General features: G+C 53.8%; 1 protein-coding gene across 1 annotated transcript in view; it reads right to left on the bottom strand.

The window, feature by feature from the left end:
* LOC309543992 (peroxisomal ATPase PEX6-like) overlaps nt 1-9,428 on the bottom strand; it is a gene marked incomplete at both ends in the record, with an annotated part of 71,066 nt that extends 61,638 nt beyond the window's left edge. The window contains 2 exons of the mRNA XM_082276394.1: nt 2,720-2,871; nt 8,784-9,428. Of these exons, the coding sequence (XP_082132520.1) occupies nt 2,720-2,871; nt 8,784-9,428 (797 nt within the window). The remainder of the gene's footprint in view (nt 1-2,719; nt 2,872-8,783) is intronic.
* Nucleotides 9,429-14,986: the final 5,558 nt, after the last annotated feature.

Genomic DNA, 14,986 nt, shown 5'->3' with positions numbered 1-14,986 from the left:
CCCGCTGCCACCTCCACCCGCTGCCTCCTCCGCCCGCCGCTCTCCTCTGCCCGCTGCCTCCTCCACCCACCGCTCTCCTCTGCCTGCTGCCTCCTCCGCCCCTCACTCTCCTCTGCCTACTGCCTCCTCCGCCCGCTGCCTCCTCTGCCTGCTGCCTCCTCCGCCTGCTGCCACCTCCGCTCTCCTCTGCCCGCTGCTTCCTCCACCCACCGCTCTCCTCTGCCTGCTGCCTCCTCCGCCTGCTGCTCTCCTCTGCCTGCTGCCTCCTCCACCCGCCGCTCTCCTCCGCCCGCTGCCTCCTCCGCCCACCGCTCTCCTCTGCCTGCTGCCTCCTCCGCCTGCTGCCTCCTCCGCCCGCTGTCACCTCCGCCCGCTGCCTCCTCTGCCCGCCGCTCTCCTCTGCCCGCTGCTTCCTCCACCCACCGCTCTCCTCTGCCTACTGCCTCCTCCGCCCGCCGCTCTCCTCTGCCTGCTTCCTCCTCCGCCTGCCGCTCTCCTCTGCCTGCTGCCTCCCCCGCCCGCCGCTCTCCTCTGCCTGCTGCCCCCTCCGCCTGCCGCTCTCCTCTGCCTGCTGCCTCCCCCGCCGGCCGCTCTCCTCTGCCTGCTGTTCTACTCTGCCTGCTGCCTCCTCCGCCCCCCACTCTCCTCTGCCTACTGCCTCCCCCACCCGCCGCTCTCCTCTGCCTGCTGCCTCCTCCGCCTGCCGCTCTCCTCTGCCTGCTGCCTCCCCCGCCCGCCGCTCTCCTCTGCCTGCTTCTCTACTCTGCCTGCTGCCTCTTCCCCCCATCGCTCTCCTCTGCCTGCTGCCTCCTCCACCCCCCATTCTCCTCTGCCTACTCCACCCGCCGCTCTCCTCTGCCTGCTGCCTCCTCCGCCTGCCGCTCTCCTCTGCCTGCTGCCTCCCCCGCCCGCTGCTCTCCTCTGCCTCCCCTGCCCGCCGCTCTCCTCTGCCTGCTGCTCTACTCTGCCTGCTGCCTCCTCCGCCCACCGCTCTCCTCTGCCTGCTGCCTCCTCCACCCCCCACTCTCCTCTGCCTACTGCCTCCTCCGCCCGCCGCTCTGCTCTGCCTGCTTCCTCCTCCGCCTGCCGCTCTCCTCTGCCTGCTGCCTCCCCCGCCGGCCGCTCTCCTCTGCCTGCTGTTCTACTCTGCCTGCTGCCTCCTCCGCCCCCCACTCTCCTCTGCCTACTGCCTCCTCTGCCCCCCACTCTCCTCTGCCTACTGCCTCCCCCACCCGCCGCTCTCCTCTGCCTGCTGCCTCCTCCACCCCCCCATTCTCCTCTGCCTACTCCACCCGCCGCACTCCTCTGCCTGCTGCCTCCTCCACCTGCCGCTCTCCTCTGCCTGCTGCCTCCCCCGCCCGCCGCTCTCCTCTGCCTACCCCGTCCGCCGCTCTCCTCTGCCTGCTGCTCTACTCTGCCTGCTGCCTCCTCCGCCCCCCGCTCTCCTCTGCCTGCTGCCTTCTCCGCCTCTTCTTTCGCCCGCTGCCTCCTGTGCCTGTTCTGCCCGCCCCCTCTTTCACCCGCTGCCCCCCCCCCCGGCTCCTGCGCTTCTTCCGCCCGCCTCCTCTTCCACCTCACACACAAGGACAGCAATAAATGAAGGCCCCTCCCTCACACACAAGGACTGGAAGGGGCCCCCTCCCTCACACACAAGGACTGGAAGGGGCCCCCTCCCTCACACACACAAAGACAGGAAAGGGCTCCCTCCCTCACACAAAGACGGGAAGGGGCTCCCTCCCTCACACACAAGGACGGGAAGGGGCTCCCTCCCTCACACACAAGGACGGGAAGGGGCTCCCTCCCTCACACACAAGGACGGGAAGGGGCTCCCTCCCTCACACACAAGGACGGGAAGGGGCTCCCTCCCTCACACACAAGGACGGGAAGGGGCTCCCTCCCTCACACACACGGACGGAAAGGGGCCCCCTCCCTCACACACACAAAGACGGGAAGGGGCTCCCTCCCTCACACACAAGGACGGGAAGGGGCCCCCTCCCTCACACACACAAGGACGGGAAGGGGCCCCCTCCCTCACACACACAAGGACGGGAAGGGGCCCCCTCCCTCACACACACAAGGACAGGAAGGGGCCCCCTCCCTCACACAAATACAGGAAGGGGCTCCCTCCCTCACACACACAAAGACAGGAAGGGGCTCCCTCCCTCACACACAAGGATGGGAAGGGGCCCCCTCCCTCACACAAAGACAGGAAGGGGCTCCCTCCCTCACACACACAAAGACTGGAAGGGGCTCCCTCCCTCACACACAAGGACGGGAAGGGGCTCCCTCCCTCACACACAAGGACTGGAAGGGGCCCCCTCCCTCACACACACAAGGACAGGAAGGGGCCCCCTCCCTCACACACACAAAGACAGGAAGGGGCTCCCTCCCTCCCTCACACAAAGACAGGAAGGGGCTCCCTCCCTCACACACACAAAGACAGGAAGGGGCTCCCTCCCTCACACACACAAAGACAGGAAGGGGCTCCCTCCCTCACACACAAGGACGGGAAGGGGCTCCCTCCCTCACACACAAGGACGGGAAGGGGCCCCCTCTCTCACACACACAAGGACAGGAAGGGGCCCCCTCCCTCACACAAAGACAGGAAGGGGCTCCCTCCCTCACACACAAAGACAGGAAGGGGCTCCCTCCCTCACACACAAGGATGGGAAGGGGCCCCAGCTTCAGAGATGAGGCACTCCTGGTGGAAGGATGGTACCTGGTGGTGTGGAAATGCCGGGACAGAGCCGCCTGGTATGAGGCTTCACTACTATAACACGGTGAGCGAACAATCTGTATATAGAGCTCCTTCGCATACGGAGGATCCGCCAGAGATGATCGACTTCCTTCTGTCAGCTCAGAGCAGAAACGCTGCAGAGACAATAAAGACACAAATCAGCCAATGAGAACAATCCATCATCACCCAAAACACACCCACCAACCAGAACTGCCAAATAATCCTAAGAACAGTGGAAGAGTCTAGGGTTGGAGGAGTCAGGAGAACGAGGGGTGCAAAAAGTGCGAGGAGAGCAAAAGTCGCAAAAGTGAGGAAAGTAAGGAGTCCGAAGAGCGAGGAGTAAGAAGAAAAGGGACCCAGAGAAGTGAAAACCCGAAGAGCGAGGAGTCTAGAAAGTGAGGAGTCGGAGGAGCGAGGAGTGTGATATGTCTGAAAAGAATGTGGGGCCCTAATTAGCGGAGAGTCCAAAGAGCGGGAAATCCTAATTAACTAGCAGGCAGCCGTCCTCGAGCTCATGAAATACAATACACATTATCAGAAGTGTAAACACAGAACCCATTGTAGATAAGAGGTGAGAATATCAGCGTACTCAACGATGTGTGGAAGACAGGTGGGTGAGCCGATGATATTAGAATCTGTTATAAGTCTGACTGTGAAGCAGTCTTCATATTTCTTGAGAGATATGGATGATAAATATCACTGTTCCATTTGAAGTAACCCAAACCATATTCTCAGTGTCCATGAAGTCCATCATTTGGTCACCGTGTACCCCTAATATACACAGGGGACTTACACATAAGAGGGGCCTAGGGGGCGGAGACAGGGATTTCCCAACCTCTCTAAGGTAAGCTGAGTTCCCCCCAACCAAAGTAACTCCCATCATATACTGGACACCAGAATGGGCGGAGCTCTGTATAGAAGGACCAGAATGGACTCCGCCCCATAAACTGGACACCAGAATGGGCGGAGCTCTGTATAGAAGGACCAGAATGGACTCCGCCCCATACAATGGACACCAGAATGGGCGGAGCTCTGTATAGAAGGACCAGAATGGACTCCGCCCCATACAATGGACACCAGAGTGGGCGGAGCTCTGTATAGAAGGACCAGAATGGACTCCGCCCCATACACTGGACACCAGAATGGGCGGAGCTCTGTATAGAAGGACCAGAATGGACTCCGCCCCATACACTGGACACCAGAATGGACTCCGCCCCATACACTGGACACCAGAATGGGCGGAGCTCTGTATAGAAGGACCAGAATGGACTCCGCCCCATACAATGGACACCAGAATGGGCGGAGCTCTGTATAGAAGGACCAGAATGGACTCCGCCCCATACAATGGACACCAGAATGGGCGGAGCTCTGTATAGAAGGACCAGAATGCACTCCGCCCCATACACTGGACACCAGAATGGGCGGAGCTCTGTATAGAAGGACTAGAATGGACTCCGCCCCATACACTGGACACCAGAATGGGCAGAGCTCTGTATAGAAGGACTAGAATGGACTCCGCCCCATACAATGGACACCAGAATGGGCGGAGCTCTGTATAGAAGGACCAGAATGCACTCCGCCCCATACACTGGACACCAGAATGGGCGGAGCTCTGTATAGAAGGACTAGAATGGACTCCGCCCCATACAATGGACACCAGAATGGGCGGAGCTCTGTATAGAAGGACCAGAATGCACTCCGCCCCATACACTGGACACCAGAATGGGCGGAGCTCTGTATAGAAGGACCAGAATGGACTCCGCCCCATACAATGGACACCAGAATGGGTGGAGCTCTGTATAGAAGGACCAGAATTGACTCCGCCCCATACAATGGACACCAGAATGGGCGGAGCTCTGTATAGAAGGACTAGAATGGACTCCGCCCCATACAATGGACACCAGAGTGGGCGGAGCTCTGTATAGAAGGACCAGAATGGACTCCGCCCCATACACTGGACACCAGAATGGGCGGAGCTCTGTATAGAAGGACCAGAATGGACTCCGCCCCATACACTGGACACCAGAATGGACTCCGCCCCATACACTGGACACCAGAATGGGCGGAGCTCTATATAGAAGGACCAGAATGGACTCCGCCCCATACAATGGACACCAGAATGGGCGGAGCTCTGTATAGAAGGACCAGAATGGACTCCGCCCCATACAATGGACACCAGAATGGGCGGAGCTCTGTATAGAAGGACCAGAATGCACTCCGCCCCATACACTGGACACCAGAATGGGCGGAGCTCTGTATAGAAGGACTAGAATGGACTCCGCCCCATACACTGGACACCAGAATGGGCAGAGCTCTGTATAGAAGGACTAGAATGGACTCCGCCCCATACAATGGACACCAGAATGGGCGGAGCTCTGTATAGAAGGACCAGAATGCACTCCGCCCCATACACTGGACACCAGAATGGGCGGAGCTCTGTATAGAAGGACTAGAATGGACTCCGCCCCATACAATGGACACCAGAATGGGCGGAGCTCTGTATAGAAGGACCAGAATGCACTCCGCCCCATACACTGGACACCAGAATGGGCGGAGCTCTGTATAGAAGGACTAGAATGGACTCCGCCCCATACACTGGACACCAGAATGGGCAGAGCTCTGTATAGAAGGACTAGAATGGACTCCGCCCCATACACTGGACACCAGAATGGGCGGAGCTCTGTATAGAAGGACCAGAATGGACTCCGCCCCATACAATGAACACCAGAATGGGCGGAGCTCTGTATAGAAGGACCAGAATGGACTCCGCCCCATACAATGGACACCAGAATGGGCGGAGCTCTGTATAGAAGGACCAGAATGCACTCCGCCCCATACACTGGACACCAGAATGGGCGGAGCTCTGTATAGAAGGACCAGAATGGACTCCGCCCCATACAATGGACACCAGAATGGGCGGAGCTCTGTATAGAAGGACCAGAATGGACTCCGCCCCATACAATGGACACCAGAATGGGCGGAGCTCTGTATAGAAGGACCAGAATGCACTCCGCCCCATACACTGGACACCAGAATGGGCGGAGCTCTGTATAGAAGGACTAGAATGGACTCCGCCCCATACACTGGACACCAGAATGGGCAGAGCTCTGTATAGAAGGACTAGAATGGACTCCGCCCCATACAATGGACACCAGAATGGGCGGAGCTCTGTATAGAAGGACCAGAATGCACTCCGCCCCATACACTGGACACCAGAATGGGCGGAGCTCTGTATAGAAGGACTAGAATGGACTCCGCCCCATACAATGGACACCAGAATGGGCGGAGCTCTGTATAGAAGGACCAGAATGCACTCCGCCCCATACACTGGACACCAGAATGGGCGGAGCTCTGTATAGAAGGACCAGAATGGACTCCGCCCCATACAATGGACACCAGAATGGGTGGAGCTCTGTATAGAAGGACCAGAATTGACTCCGCCCCATACAATGGACACCAGAATGGGCGGAGCTCTGTATAGAAGGACTAGAATGGACTCCGCCCCATACAATGGACACCAGAGTGGGCGGAGCTCTGTATAGAAGGACCAGAATGGACTCCGCCCCATACATTGGACACCAGAATGGGCGGAGCTCTGTATAGAAGGACCAGAATGGACTCCGCCCCATACACTGGACACCAGAATGGACTCCGCCCCATACACTGGACACCAGAATGGGCGGAGCTCTATATAGAAGGACCAGAATGGACTCCGCCCCATACAATGGACACCAGAATGGGCGGAGCTCTGTATAGAAGGACCAGAATGGACTCCGCCCCATACAATGGACACCAGAATGGGCGGAGCTCTGTATAGAAGGACCAGAATGCACTCCGCCCCATACACTGGACACCAGAATGGGCGGAGCTCTGTATAGAAGGACTAGAATGGACTCCGCCCCATACACTGGACACCAGAATGGGCAGAGCTCTGTATAGAAGGACTAGAATGGACTCCGCCCCATACAATGGACACCAGAATGGGCGGAGCTCTGTATAGAAGGACCAGAATGCACTCCGCCCCATACACTGGACACCAGAATGGGCGGAGCTCTGTATAGAAGGACTAGAATGGACTCCGCCCCATACAATGGACACCAGAATGGGCGGAGCTCTGTATAGAAGGACCAGAATGCACTCCGCCCCATACACTGGACACCAGAATGGGCGGAGCTCTGTATAGAAGGACCAGAATGGACTCCGCCCCATACAATGGACACCAGAATGGGTGGAGCTCTGTATAGAAGGACCAGAATTGACTCCGCCCCATACAATGGACACCAGAATGGGCGGAGCTCTGTATAGAAGGACTAGAATGGACTCCGCCCCATACAATGGACACCAGAGTGGGCGGAGCTCTGTATAGAAGGACCAGAATGGACTCCGCCCCATACATTGGACACCAGAATGGGCGGAGCTCTGTATAGAAGGACCAGAATGGACTCCGCCCCATACACTGGACACCAGAATGGACTCCGCCCCATACACTGGACACCAGAATGGGCGGAGCTCTATATAGAAGGACCAGAATGGACTCCGCCCCATACAATGGACACCAGAATGGGCGGAGCTCTGTATAGAAGGACCAGAATGGACTCCGCCCCATACAATGGACACCAGAATGGGCGGAGCTCTGTATAGAAGGACCAGAATGCACTCCGCCCCATACACTGGACACCAGAATGGGCGGAGCTCTGTATAGAAGGACTAGAATGGACTCCGCCCCATACACTGGACACCAGAATGGGCAGAGCTCTGTATAGAAGGACTAGAATGGACTCCGCCCCATACAATGGACACCAGAATGGGCGGAGCTCTGTATAGAAGGACCAGAATGCACTCCGCCCCATACACTGGACACCAGAATGGGCGGAGCTCTGTATAGAAGGACTAGAATGGACTCCGCCCCATACAATGGACACCAGAATGGGCGGAGCTCTGTATAGAAGGACCAGAATGCACTCCGCCCCATACACTGGACACCAGAATGGGCGGAGCTCTGTATAGAAGGACTAGAATGGACTCCGCCCCATACACTGGACACCAGAATGGGCAGAGCTCTGTATAGAAGGACTAGAATGGACTCCGCCCCATACAATGGACACCAGAATGGGCGGAGCTCTGTATAGAAGGACCAGAATGGACTCCGCCCCATACACTGGACACCAGAATGGGCGGAGCTCTGTATAGAAGGACTAGAATGGACTCCGCCCCATACAATGGACACCAGAATGGGCGGAGCTCTGTATAGAAGGACCAGAATGCACTCCGCCCCATACACTGGACACCAGAATGGGCGGAGCTCTGTATAGAAGGACTAGAATGGACTCCGCCCCATACACTGGACACCAGAATGGGCAGAGCTCTGTATAGAAGGACTAGAATGGACTCCGCCCCATACAATGGACACCAGAATGGGCGGAGCTCTGTATAGAAGGACCAGAATGGACTCCGCCCCATACACTGGACACCAGAATGGGCGGAGCTCTGTATAGAAGGACTAGAATGGACTCCGCCCCATACACTGGACACCAAGGTGTGTGGAGCTCCCGGGTTACGGTGGGGAGAAGGGGTGTGGCGGAGAGCGGACTACTGGGTTACAGCAGAGGGGGGGGTGGACTCCTGGGTTATGGGGGGGGGGGTGAGCTACGGTGGGGGAGGGGCCAGACTCCTGGGATATGGAGGGAGGGCAGACTCCCAAGTTACGGCAATCTCACAGGTTACAGCGGGGGGAAGACCCCTGGGTTACGGCAGGGAAAGGGGGGATGCCGGGGTTATGGCGGGGGAGGGGGACATCTGGGTTACAGCAGGTGGGGGGGTGAACTCCTGGGTTATGGGGGAGGGGACTCCCGGGTTACGGTGGGGGGGATTCCCGGACTATGGCAGACCCATAGGTCATGGCGGTTAGGAGGGGATGGAGGGCAGGATATATGGGGGGGGGGGATTACAGAGCGGCAGTCATGGGATATGAGGGTTGAATTGCGGGTGGGGGGAGGGTGGACTTCCAGTATATGGGGGGAGGGGTCTCATGGGGGAGGGGTCTCACCTCTATAAGCACCTCGCTCAGCGCCCCGGTTCCGGAGGTGAGGTTGAAGCTGAGGGGGGCGGAGATGAGGGCGGTCCCAGGGTCTGGGGAGCCCCGCCTTCCGCTCAGTAGGTGGCTGTATTTATGGGGGTGCCCCAACCACAGCTCTGCAGCCAGGATCAGGGCGAGGTGTGGGGGAGCTCCGGGGGAGGAAACTTTCATCCATTCCCGGTGATACAAACCCAAATCCCGCAACTGCTTTTTACTGACCCAGAGAGCCGACCCCCGATCTACGGGGTCCCCCACTTCCTGCAACACCCCCACCCTAACCAACGACTCCGCATCCACCGACGCCACCCGCAACCTCACAGGACACGCCCCCCGAGCAAAGCTACAGACCACCGGAGAACAATCCGCCAAATCCGGGGGACTCCCATAATCCTTCACTTCCCTTCCCCCAACAATACACCCCAACTTCTTCCTTTCCACCCCCTGGAGTCCAAACTCCACCCCCTTCTGAGGTCCCGGACCCGCCTCCTGGAGTCCAAACTCCACCCCCTTCTGGGGTCCCAACTCCACCCCCTGCTGTGTTCCCAGCCCCGCCCCCTGGAGTCCAAACTCAACCCCCTGAGCGCTACGGTTTGGCCACTCCTCCCCCACAGCCATGAGCCCGCAGGGGGTGCTGAGCAGAAGGCGGCGGGGGGTGAGGGGGCCCCGGGTCCGCACAGACATCAGGGGCCCCCCGGGAGAACACTGATCACACCGCATGCCGGAGACACTTCCGGGTACAGAGTGCGGGCGCCTACTGATGACGTCACATCACCTCCAATCACAAATCCAATTCATTTCATCTTCCGTCACATGACCCGCCCGCCCCTCCCACTATACCCCGCCCCTTCCTAATACCTTTCATATAGTATATAGAGAGGGGGGAGAGGAGTACACAGTGTATATAAAGGAGGAGAGGAGTACACAGTGTATATAGAGGAGAGGAGTACACTGTGTATATAGAGAGGGGGGAGAGGAGTACACAGTGTATATAAAGGAGGAGAGGAGTACACAGTGTATATAGAGGAGGAGAGGAGTACACAGTGTATATAGAGGAGGAGAGGAGTACACAGTGTATATAGAGGAGAGGAGTACACAGTGTATATAGAGGAGGAGGGGAGTACACAGTGTATATAGAGGAGGAGAGGAGTACACAGTGTATATAGAGGAGGAGAGGAGTACACAGTGTATATAGAGGAGGAGAGGAGTACACAGTGTATATAGAGGAGAGGAGTACACAGTGTATATAAAGGAGGAGAGGAGTACACAGTGTATATAGAGGGGGAGAGGAGTACACAGTGTATATAGAGGAGAGGAGTACACAGTGTATATAGAGGAGGAGAGGAGTACACAGTGTATATAGAGGAGGAGAGGAGTACACAGTGTATATAGAGGAGGAGAGGAGTACACAGTGTATATAGAGGAGGAGAGGAGTACACAGTGTATATAGAGAGGGGGGAGGGGAGTACACAGTGTATATAGAGGAGAGGAGTACACAGTGTATATAGAGGAGGAGAGGAGTACACAGTGTATATAGAGGGGGAGGGGAGTACACAGTGTATATAGAGGAGGAGAGGAGTACACAGTGTATATAGAGGAGAGGAGTACACAGTGTATATAGAGGAGGAGAGGAGTACACAGTGTATATAGAGGAGGAGAGGAGTACACAGTGTATATAGAGGAGGAGGGGAGTACACAGTGTATATAGAGGAGGAGAGGAGTACACAGTGTATATAGAGGAGGAGAGGAGTACACAGTGTATATAGAGGAGAGGAGTACACAGTGTATATAGAGGAGGAGGGGAGTACACAGTGTATATAGAGGAGGAGAGGAGTACACAGTGTATATAGAGGAGGAGAGGAGTACACAGTGTATATAGAGGAGGAGGGGAGTACACAGTGTATATAGAGGAGGAGAGGAGTACACAGTGTATATAGAGGAGGAGAGGAGTACACAGTGTATATAGAGGAGAGGAGTACACAGTGTATATAGAGGGGGAGAGGAGTACACAGTGTATATAGAGGAGAGGAGTACACAGTGTATATAGAGGAGGAGAGGAGTACACAGTGTATATAGAGGGGGAGAGGAGTACACAGTGTATATAGAGGAGGAGAGGAGTACACAGTGTATATAGAGGAGGAGAGGAGTACACAGTGTATATAGAGGAGGAGAGGAGTACACAGTGTATATAGAGGAGGAGAGGAGTACACAGTGTATATAGAGGAGGAGAGGAGTACACAGTGTATATAGAGGAGAGGAGTACACAGTGTATATAGAGGGGGAGAGGAGTACACAGTGTATATAGAGGAGAGGAGTACACAGTGTATATAGAGGAGGAGAGGAGTACACAGTGTATATAGAGGGGGAGAGGAGTACACAGTGTATATAGAGGAGGAGAGGAGTACACAGTGTATATAGAGGAGGAGAGGAGTACACAGTGTATATAGAGGAGGAGAGGAGTACACAGTGTATATAGAGGAGGAGAGGAGTACACAGTGTATATAGAGGAGGAGAGGAGTACACAGTGTATATAGAGGAGGAGAGGAGTACACAGTGTATATAGAGGAGAGGAGTACACAGTGTATATAGAGGGGGAGAGGAGTACACAGTGTATATAGAGGAGAGGAGTACACAGTGTATATAGAGGAGGAGAGGAGTACACAGTGTATATAGAGGGGGAGAGGAGTACACAGTGTATATAGAGGAGGAGAGGAGTACACAGTGTATATAGAGGAGGAGAGGAGTACACAGTGTATATAGAGGAGGAGAGGAGTACACAGTGTATATAGAGGAGGAGAGGAGTACACAGTGTATATAGAGGAGGAGAGGAGTACACAGTGTATATAGAGGAGGAGAGGAGTACACAGTGTATATAGAGGGGGAGAGGAGTACACAGTGTATATAGAGGAGGAGGAGTACACAGTGTATATAGAGGGGGAGAGGAGTACACAGTGTATATAGAGGAGGAGAGGAGTACACAGTGTATATAGAGGAGGAGAGGAGTACACAGTGTATATAGAGGAGGAGAGGAGTACACAGTGTATATAGAGGAGGAGAGGAGTACACAGTGTATATAGAGGGAGGAGAGGAGTACACAGTGTATATAGAGGAGGAGAGGAGTACACAGTGTATATAGAGGAGGAGAGGAGTACACAGTGTATATAGAGGGAGGAGAGGAGTACACAGTGTATATAGAGGAGGAGAGGAGTACACAGTGTATATAGAGGAGAGGAGTACACAGTGTATATAGAGGAGGAGAGGAGTACACAGTGTATATAGAGGAGGAGAGGAGTACACAGTGTATATAGAGGAGGAGAGGAGTACACAGTGTATATAGAGGAGAGGAGTACACAGTGTATATAGAGGAGAGAGGAGTACACAGTGTATATAGAGGGGAGAGGAGTACACAGTGTATATAGAGGAGGAGAGGAGTACACAGTGTATATAGAGGAGGAGAGGAGTACACAGTGTATATAGAGGAGCAGAGGAGTACACAGTGTATATAGAGGAGAGGAGTACACAGTGTATATAGAGGAGAGGAGTACACAGTGTATATAGAGGAGGAGAGGAGTACACAGTGTATATAGAGGAGAGGAGTACACAGTGTATATAGAGGAGGAGAGGAGTACACAGTGTATAGAGAGGAGGAGAGGAGTACACAGTGTATATAGAGGAGAGGAGTACACAGTGTATATAGAGGAGGAGGGGAGTACACAGTGTATATAGAGGGGGAGAGGAGTACACAGTGTATATAGAGGGGGGAGGGGAGTACACAGTGTATATAGAGGAGGAGAGGAGTACACAGTGTATATAGAGGAGAGGAGTACACAGTGTATATAGAGGAGGAGAGGAGTACACAGTGTATATAGAGGAGAGGAGTACACAGTGTATATAGAGGGGGGAGGAGTACACAGTGTATATAGAGGAGGAGAGGAGTACACAGTGTATATAGAGGAGAGGAGTACACAGTGTATATAGAGGAGGAGAGGAGTACACAGTGTATATAGAGGAGGAGAGGAGTACACAGTGTATATAGAGGAGGAGAGGAGTACACAGTGTATATAGAGGAGGAGAGGAGTACACAGTGTATATAGAGGAGAGGAGTACACAGTGTATATAGAGGAGGAGAGGAGTACACAGTGTATATAGAGGGGAGAGGAGTACACAGTGTATATAGAGGAGGAGAGGAGTACACAGTGTATATAGAGGAGAGGAGTACACAGTGTATATAGAGGAGGAGAGGAGTACACAGTGTATATAGAGGAGGAGAGGAGTACACAGTGTATATAGAGGAGGAGAGGAGTACACAGTGTATATAGAGGAGAGGAGTACACAGTGTATATAGAGGAGGAGAGGAGTACACAGTGTATATAGAGGGGAGAGGAGTACACAGTGTATATAGAGGAGGAGAGGAGTACACAGTGTATATAGAGGAGGAGAGGAGTACACAGTGTATATAGAGGAGCAGAGGAGTACACAGTGTATATAGAGGAGAGGAGTACACAGTGTATATAGAGGAGAGGAGTACACAGTGTATATAGAGGAGGAGAGGAGTACACAGTGTATATAGAGGAGAGGAGTACACAGTGTATATAGAGGAGGAGAGGAGTACACAGTGTATAGAGAGGAGGAGAGGAGTACACAGTGTATATAGAGGAGAGGAGTACACAGTGTATATAGAGGAGGAGGGGAGTACACAGTGTATATAGAGGAGGAGAGGAGTACACAGTGTATATAGAGGGGGAGAGGGGAGTACACAGTGTATATAGAGGAGGAGAGGAGTACACAGTGTATATAGAGGAGAGGAGTACACAGTGTATATAGAGGAGGAGAGGAGTACACAGTGTATATAGAGGAGAGGAGTACACAGTGTATATAGAGGGGGGAGGAGTACACAGTGTATATAGAGGAGGAGAGGAGTACACAGTGTATATAGAGGAGAGGAGTACACAGTGTATATAGAGGAGGAGAGGAGTACACAGTGTATATAGAGGAGGAGAGGAGTACACAGTGTATATAGAGGAGGAGAGGAGTACACAGTGTATATAGAGGAGGAGAGGAGTACACAGTGTATATAGAGGAGAGGAGTACACAGTGTATATAGAGGAGGAGAGGAGTACACAGTGTATATAGAGGGGAGAGGAGTACACAGTGTATATAGAGGAGGAGAGGAGTACACAGTGTATATAGAGGAGGAGAGGAGTACACAGTGTATATAGAGGAGAGAGGAGTACACAGTGTATATAGAGGGAGGAGAGGAGTACACAGTGTATATAGAGGAGGAGAGGAGTACACAGTGTATATAGAGGAGAGGAGTACACAGTGTATATAGAGGAGGAGAGGAGTACACAGTGTATATAGAGGAGGAGAGGAGTACACAGTGTATATAGAGGAGGAGAGGAGTACACAGTGTATATAGAGGAGAGGAGTACACAGTGTATATAGAGGAGGAGAGGAGTACACAGTGTATATAGAGGAGGAGGAGTACACAGTGTATATAGAGGAGGAGAGGAGTACACAGTGTATATAGAGGAGGAGAGGAGTACACAGTGTATATAGAGGAGAGGAGTACACAGTGTATATAGAGGGAGAGGAGTACACAGTGTATATAGAGGAGGAGAGGAGTACACAGTGTATATAGAGGAGGAGAGGAGTACACAGTGTATATAGAGGAGGAGAGGAGTACACAGTGTATATAGAGGAGGAGAGGAGTACACAGTGTATATAGAGGGAGGAGAGGAGTACACAGTGTATATAGAGGAGAGGAGTACACAGTGTATATAGAGGAGGAGAGGAGTACACAGTGTATATAGAGGAGGAGAGGAGTACACAGTGTATATAGAGGAGAGGAGTACACAGTGTATATAGAGGAGGAGAGGAGTACACAGTGTATATAGAGGAGAGGAGTACACAGTGTATATAGAGGAGGAGAGGAGTACACAGTGTATATAGAGGAGGAGAGGAGTACACAGTGTATATAGAGGAGGAGAGGAGTACACAGTGTATATAGAGGAGGAGAGGAGTACACAGTGTATATAGAGGAGGAGAGGGAGTACACAGTGTATATAGAGGAGGAGAGGAGTACACAGTGTATATAGAGGAGGAGGAGTACACAGTGTATATAGAGGGGAGAGGAGTACACAGTGTATATAGAGGAGGAGAGGAGTACACAGTGT

The sequence above is a fragment of the Pelophylax lessonae genome (assembly GCF_965119305.1).
Source record: "Pelophylax lessonae genome assembly, contig: HAP1_SCAFFOLD_574, whole genome shotgun sequence".
Lineage (NCBI taxonomy): Eukaryota > Metazoa > Chordata > Amphibia > Anura > Ranidae > Pelophylax > Pelophylax lessonae.
The sequence above is the reverse complement of the archived record's forward strand: the minus strand, read 5'-3'. Positions and strand labels throughout refer to the sequence as shown.